General features: G+C 40.9%; 2 protein-coding genes across 4 annotated transcripts in view; both read right to left on the bottom strand.

Annotated features, from left to right (window-relative positions):
- LOC137983736 (sodium/hydrogen exchanger 6-like) overlaps positions 1-1,807 on the bottom strand; it is an 18,986-nt gene extending 17,179 nt beyond the window's left edge. For both annotated transcript variants that reach the window (XM_068830910.1, XM_068830911.1), the window contains exons 1-2: positions 1,533-1,807; positions 1-169 (exon numbers count right to left, since the gene is read on the bottom strand). The exon at positions 1-169 is cut by the window's left edge and continues 28 nt beyond it. In XM_068830910.1, the coding sequence (XP_068687011.1) occupies positions 1-169; positions 1,533-1,794 (431 nt within the window). In that variant the 5' untranslated portion in view covers positions 1,795-1,807. The remainder of the gene's footprint in view (positions 170-1,532) is intronic.
- Positions 1,808-6,501: 4,694 nt separating this feature from the next.
- The window catches only part of LOC137983038 (nuclear receptor subfamily 2 group E member 1-like), a 10,728-nt gene continuing 9,729 nt past the window's right edge, over positions 6,502-7,500 (bottom strand). For both annotated transcript variants that reach the window (XM_068830200.1, XM_068830201.1), the window contains exon 4: positions 6,502-7,500. This exon is cut by the window's right edge and continues 1,244 nt beyond it. The gene's annotated coding sequence lies outside the window, so the exon portion shown is untranslated.

The following is a 7,500-nucleotide window of genomic DNA, read 5'->3' as shown; positions in this document are numbered from 1 at the left end:
GTGCTGTTGTCTTTTTGAACCGGTCCAGACAAAGTATATGAATACGGGTCTCCCTTTTCGTCACTGATGTAAAGTGTCTTAGTTGCACTACTGATGGTGCAGTTTGGTTGAGCAACTAGGACTCGGCTTTCCCCACTGATGTACTTGATTAGTAAACCAATTACCATTCCTACCATTGCAAGGAAAAATATTAATTCTCTTTCATCATTGGTCTACATCACTACGAAGTCACGTGAGATAGAGCGTGCAAAACCAGAACTTGCAGTTGAGCGTCATTTTTCAGAGCTTCAAGTTGAAGTCTTGAATTACGGAGATATTTTCGTATTTTTCTACTGTATGGCAGCCTACATGTATATAGAAAACAAAGAAGACGCCCTTTTGACGGAAGATAAAGAGGGAAGTCCTGAATCAGGAAAAAGTATGGCTCCCTCGCAGTGCAACGGGCTAATGGCTATTTTAGCTTCAATGAACAAGATCGGATGGCCACCATGAGTGAATCGCTCCTCGGCAAGGCATCACTTGGTCAGGGGAAATGCAAGACCCCAAAACGGCAGAACCGGCCAAAAAATCAAGAAAGTATGAATTCAGATCTTGAAAAAACTGACGGGAGACTGTAGTAATTAAGAAGCAAAAGCTCGATGATAGTGACCCTCTCCTAGATGAAAAGCAAAGTTAATGCATGCTGAGGAAAAGACTGACTCAGCAATAGCTGACAGTCTCGCAGGTTATCCAGTCTCGTTGGTTGAACAACCTGAATGAAGAACAGCTGAAAAGTGTATCTGGAAAATATATTAGGCCTAGCAACTGCAACAAACTGATAACTTCAAGAGTAAATCCTGAGATCTGAAAGCCACTTGATCATATCACTACAGTACACATATGAGGCAAAGACTTCAAGCTGTCAGCCCTACAGTCCACTGTGAACAAGTCCCCTGACCCCGAAGAGCTTATAAGAATGAATGAAGATGCCATTGCTCCATTAGGTCAAAAAGGTGTATCAGTTTTGAAATATCACAGAGGCAAAGGGATGCCATAAATACAGTGACAGGTGCATTACTAAGCACATACATGTAACTGGAACTGAGATTCATTGAAGTCTTAGCTGAGTGGAAAGCCCTAAAAGATATCTAAAGAATTGACTTTGCATAAAAACAAATTAAAAAGGACGGAAAATTCTAAGAAATTATATCACTTTTTATTCTTCTTTCATAAAGAGTACAGAAAGCTAGTGTTGTATCCCCTGCAAAAATCGCCGGCTCAATGTCAGGCGAACAGGCCAAAAACGATAGTACGAGCACTAAGGCTTTGGTAAGTGTTGGAACAATCCGAAAACGAAAACAGGCTAGAAATTTAGCGAATGCAAATCATTCGCATTACACTGAATTAACGCCTAAAACCTTGTTCAAGCTCGAGCTCAGATTAATTCTCTATCGTGAATTCCAACAAAACTAAGCTTTATCTATTTCAAACACCGCACACAAACTTACAATACAGCCGAGTTAAATTGCAACAACAAAAATTACTCTGCCCACCGTATATCATACAAACACCGGTCTCGTGAAGAAAGCGGAAGCGCTTGACTTTAAACAACCACACTGTCAAAACGGTGATAATTAACAAAAACATCATGACCAGAAGAAACGCTGTGTCGATCGCATGGTACTTGTTTTCTTCTTCAGTTGCTGCCTTCTCTTTAGCTATGCCATCATCCATTGTCTTCGTCTCACTGATCGTGGAAACCAGTACGACAAATAGGCATACTTTAGCAGTAACAGATGCCTTCCTCACCGCCATGTTGATCGATCAGGTCCAGTTCACTTCGGTCATAATCTGGGGGCGCGGTACCTGGGATTTCGGTTATTCGCCGTCGTCGATCGTCGTCGTGGTCACGAATGACGGCCGAAAATTCGAACAAGTTAAAATTAAAACTCACGTGACGTCATCATTTTCTAAAATCCAAAACTAAAGAGCCACGAAAGTTTTTATCCTCATCAGGCATAAGAGGCGGTAAATTTGTATCCATTTGCAATTTTAAAGCTCAATAGCGTGCTTCGTTTGGAAACCAGAGCATTTTGAATTTCTGAGTTATAGCGGTGCGTGACACGAGGCGACGATCGAGTTTATCGAGAAATATATATTTATCTCATGGTTTTGAGCCTTTTTAGAATTTAAAGCATTAGGAAAAGTGCTTAGGTAAATAGCTGTCTGTTCAGTACAGATGATTACTCGCCTAGATAGCCAAAGTAAGTAACAGATGTTGACACTATTTTCCGCCCGCCATATTGGTGCACCACAGATGTGCACCAACATGGCGTTTTCATACTGGGCTCTGTCCCGGGGGGGGGGGGGGGGTACTCCCTTATAAGGGCTTAATGGGGACGTGCGGCCAGCCAGGGTATGTTTTTCGGGATTTTTGTCTTGAACAGGGTATAGAATTTATCATTTTTTGTCCTAATCAGGGTATCGATTTATCAATTTTTGTCTTACACTGGGTTAAATGCCCTAAACAGGGTATCAAAAATCGGAATTCTGTCTTAAAATGGGTAGGAAAATCAGCGATATTTGTCTTAAACAGGGTCAGGGTATGAGGGGCCGCGCCGCACCTCCCCACCCAGGGATGTATCGAGTACCCCCCCCCCCCCCCGGGGGGCTCTGTAAATTTCTGCGAAACATTTCGACGAATATCTGAAGTTTGGGGAAACGCACAGGCCTAAAACTTGGAGAAGTGTCTTCTTCATTTATCTTCTACAACATCACGAATTCTTGACTTTTTCCACTGGATGGTTTTCGATTTATTTTTTTATTGCGTGACAGTGAAAACGATCTGTACCAGCACTAGAGAGAACACCTTTACTTTAGTAACCCTCAAAGTTTCAGCGTATTAGGCATTATATCAGCTGAGAAAATATAAGTTGACATAATTTGACAAATTTACATGTAGAGAATTTTTTTTTATACAAGGGCCAGCTGTATTAGATATTATATCAGCTGAGAAAATGTAAGTTGAAATAATTTAACAAATTTACATGTAGACAATTTTTTTTATACAAGAGCCAGCTGAACAAAGTGGAAGCGCCGGATCTTGGAAGTTGTAACCGGCAAATAATTTGTAGATTTAAAACAAAATAATACTGCAAGGCTGGTTAAACGGCTGTGATATATAGATTTTTTGATTTGCCAATATTTCGTCAAGCGCGGTCTGACTTCTTCTATTAGCTAGGGAGCTTAAGCACAAGCGTTTTTGAGACGCGGGCGGTAACCGAAAGTGAGTTGTTTTCCCTTTTAATTTGTCTGCACACAACCACATTTACATCGCCAAGTATCTTTCTTCATCAGAGATGATTAGTATAAAAATCTGGGAAACACCGCTGTCCTGACACGCGAAATATTCTCTTCCGGTTGCCGTCCGCGTCTCAAAAACGCGCGTGCTTAAGCTCCCTGCTTTGCTCTCTGAAACCGTTCGAGCCATCTTATTTTTTGGATACTTCGCCGAAAAATTTAGGATTTGGTGCAAAGTTCTATTTTCATGTGACGTTTTTGTCAGCTTTGATTATACTTTGTCTGAGAGGAAGGATGGATTGACTCGTCGCAAGCAGTTAAGGATTTTTTTCATTGCTGTCTGTAACAAGAGCTCATTAATAGGCCGCTGTCCACTGTGTATGGGCCAGTGACTGAGAACTCTAAGAAATAGATTTCGCCCTTTTTTTTTGTTTGTTTTGTTTTTGTTAGGTTTTTTGTTTTTGTTTTTGTTTTCTTTTTTTAACAAGGGTGCCAGGCAGCACGCGTGCGAGGGAGGGACAACACCCGCAGAGAAAGACAAAGGAGGCGCAGGTTCCGCTCTCCTCAGTTCCTCACGCGCGTCCCCTCGCACGCCCGCCTCTTTGTTTCTTCGTTGCTTTGTTAATTGTTGCAGAAGCAAATGTTTCCCCGTTTGCCGCCCCAGGAATCATTTCTTGAGGAAGCAAAAATGTTTCTGAATTTGTTCTTCGTTTGCGCGCCGAGGAAACATTTCAGGAAACAATGTTTCCTCAACAATGTTTCCTCGTTTGTGGGCGCCTGTACTTCGGCCTCTTCCACACATGATAAGAAATTAAAAGAGGGTCCTCTTGTCAAGGAGTTCCTATTAAATAGATTCATGCGACTGTAATGCTCAATTGATTACGCGCAGGAGAAACAACAAAATTCCGCAGATAAAGAAGGAACTGGATGATGGCTTTATGGGAAATTAGATGTCAAGGTCTGTGTAAGAGACCATCATGTTTTTTCAACACGATCTCTTCCTCAAATGAAGGATTATCCTTCATTGTCAGTTTGCTACAAATGAAGCATTATCCCCAATTTAGATTACGCTGTCCCAGGACTTGTGGTAGCAGATAAAATTGCCCTTCGTCAGAGCGAATCTGACGAAGGGATGACGCTCGAAACGTCAGCTTTTAGAATCTCTGTACGGTGGCCAGTTCCTCACGCGCGTCCCCTCGCACGCCCGCCTCTTTGTTTCTTCGTTGCTTTGTTAATTGTTGCAGAAGCAAATGCTTCCCCGTTTGCGCCCCCAGGAAACATTTCTCGAGGAAGCAAAATTTGCAAACAGCGGCGATGCGTAATACCCGATGTTGTTGAGAGGCGATCTGTGGATGTGTACGTCTCCCTTGCTGGTTCGAATTAATTATTCCTTCGTTCAACATAGGAAATCAAAGAAAAGTGAGTTACATCTGAAATCCGTGTTTTTGCGATCGCTTTCAAACACAATGATCAAATTACAAGTGCAACTTGCGGGCTCAAGTGTCACTTGCGGACTCCGAAAGTATGAGAAATTGTGGGTACTTCTCCGCCAAAAATATCGTTTCACCATCGATCTGCATGAGTGAAGTCCATATTTGTTAAAAACTCTAATCCATATTATTATTCATGACCTCTCTTGGGGTCAGTGATCAGATTGTGAAACCACCACATTTTGAATCATCAAAATATGAGTAGTCTTCCGTGAGTCTTGATGAATAAATGTCAGAAATTAAACGCAAAGTGATGAAATATTGACAGGCACCAATCACTCACCATTATAATCGACAAATTAAACCTACGAAATAATCACGAAGAAGATCGTGTATTTCATCAACCGAGCGCGCCATTTTGCTATTCCCGTTGGAACGAGATGCCGAAAAGACGTCTGGGATACAATTCATTCCTCTTCTGGTCCATACCAGAGGTAGACTGTTCACAGTCACCTATTTTCCCGTTTGATCGTCGGCATCGAGCACAAACTGCCGCCATCTACGTTATGTCGCTGTCCCAAGTTCGCGCTCGCTGTTTAAAAACAAAGATGGCGGCAGTTTGTGCTCGATGCCGACAATCAAACTGGAAAATAGGGAACTGTGCACAGTCTACCTTTGGTATAGACCGGGGGCCCGTTTCTCGAAAGTCCCGAAACTTTACGGGTTATTTTTGGGTGTTGCAATTCCCTTTGTATCTCAAGAACGGAGAGGATTTAAGTCGTCAAACTTCACTGTCATTTGGATTTTTGTTACCTTGAAAACATGTCAAAAGGACGGTTTTCCAAAACAAGCGGTTGCCAGTTTCACAAATGGCTTTTCGGGCCCGAAAAGTTTTCGGGACTTTCGAGAAACGGGCCCCAGAGGAGGAATGAATAGTATCCCAGACGTCTTTTCGGCACCTCGTTCAGCAGCACTGCTCGCCTCTGCGTTGTGGCTGGAAGATATTGATTACGTCACGATTTCAGTGGATAATATAAAAAGAATCGCTATGCATTATGGGGTACTATTCATTCCTCCTCTGGGTCTCTACTATGAAATTTCAACCGGGGTCAACTACAGCGAAATTTTATTCTGTAAACTTTAGAAACTTTTGGACCATGTTTCCTGATATAAATACAGCAACAAAATGTTATTATTTACACAAGTGAAAAAAATCCATTTGTACAAGTAAATATCCTTCAAGAGGTACAAATAAACGTTTAAAATTAGTTACTCAGTTAGGAAAAAAGCTTGGTTTGTATTTTAAAAAAATTTCTTAATAGTGAAAAAAGTCAATTTGGTTCGTTCTAAGAACACTAAAAAATTATCACAAAGAATTATCAAAACTTGAATCGTTTCCTAGCGCCCTGCATGGGTTGTACGCTGTGGTTTCCTAGCTTTCTGATTGGCTATTGCTTTTGACGTTTGTAACGAATTTCCCGAATAATTCATAACTGTTTTCACAAAAAAGTAGTCGACAAGGAAATATTTACAAGAATTAAGTTACTGTGACAAACCACCCAAAAAATCCAATAAAATACTATTATCCTACTTCTGAAAAAAGCAACAACTTCCTCAATCAAATTATAAAACAGCAGTTAGTTCTTGGTATGGAGCAACTTTCCTATGACCTTGAAAAAGTGTTCGCAATTTGTTTCACGGAAAAACCTTCCCTTTATTCCCGCCAAGGAAACTCCTAATATGGGCAGTAAACACTTCGATTGCCCAATCACATTACTGCATTTCAAATGACGTCGAATTGACGCTCTGTTTTTACGTTTATTTTTCAAAGTCATATGAAAGTCGCTTTTTCAGGCAATGGTGGTTCTTTTATCTCAGGATTGAGCTTGAAGATTAATTAATTACTCAAACAAATCCTGTGAATCTCCAGAAGTGTTAACAGCACTCGTTATGTGCTGTCGAGATTTAGGACTGTGTTTACATGAGAGGGTCCACTATACCCCTCTGCAAAATATATTTACATAAAAATATTGAGACTTCTCACGCGACTTGGATAATTCCGAAAATTGCAACACGTTCACGCAAAAATCGACATAAGCATTCACAAATCCCGATTGAATATATTAAACTTGAATCACGTTTCTCGAAAGAAAAAATCCCAACCATATTTCACGAAAAAAGTAAAGGGGACCTACTCTCGTAAACGGCCAGGAACAGGCCGCTGCTTGAAGTAAAAACATAAAAAAAATCTTATTCTAACATTTCTATCTATCTTCAAAGAAGTTTGCTCGGCGACATCTGTAGAAAGCAGGTAAAAAATGAGTTAAAATCAAACACTGAGTTTGCTTGATTTTTGACCAATTGCAAACTCAAAATTCCACCCTTACGTTTGCCCATTCTCGTCCCAGAGTTCGCTTTTCTTTTGGTCAGCGCCAAGAATAGGACTGTGAGCACAGCCCAAAATACGCGCAGTCGCGCTAATGGTATAATAAAGAGCTTTAGCAATGACAACAGCGACGGCAACGAGAACGTCACAAATTTGCATATTTAGTGAACAAAAACAATAGCTTTGCACGCTCTGCACGTGCATTTTTCATCTTTGGTCCATTTCTTTACCATCGTCGGCAAGGCAACGACGTGAAATGACCGAATTTGAGATTTTTTATGGAGAACGTCAGAACTTGACAAAAAAATATTATTTTGATTTTGTCCCCCTAAATGAAGTACCGTTCATACCAGTTTCATTCTTGAGGAACTGCCACACCTTTGTCGCATTAAGAATCTTACAATA

Source organism: Montipora foliosa, chromosome 13 (assembly GCF_036669935.1).
Source record: "Montipora foliosa isolate CH-2021 chromosome 13, ASM3666993v2, whole genome shotgun sequence".
Lineage (NCBI taxonomy): Eukaryota > Metazoa > Cnidaria > Anthozoa > Scleractinia > Acroporidae > Montipora > Montipora foliosa.
The sequence above is the reverse complement of the archived record's forward strand: the minus strand, read 5'-3'. Positions and strand labels throughout refer to the sequence as shown.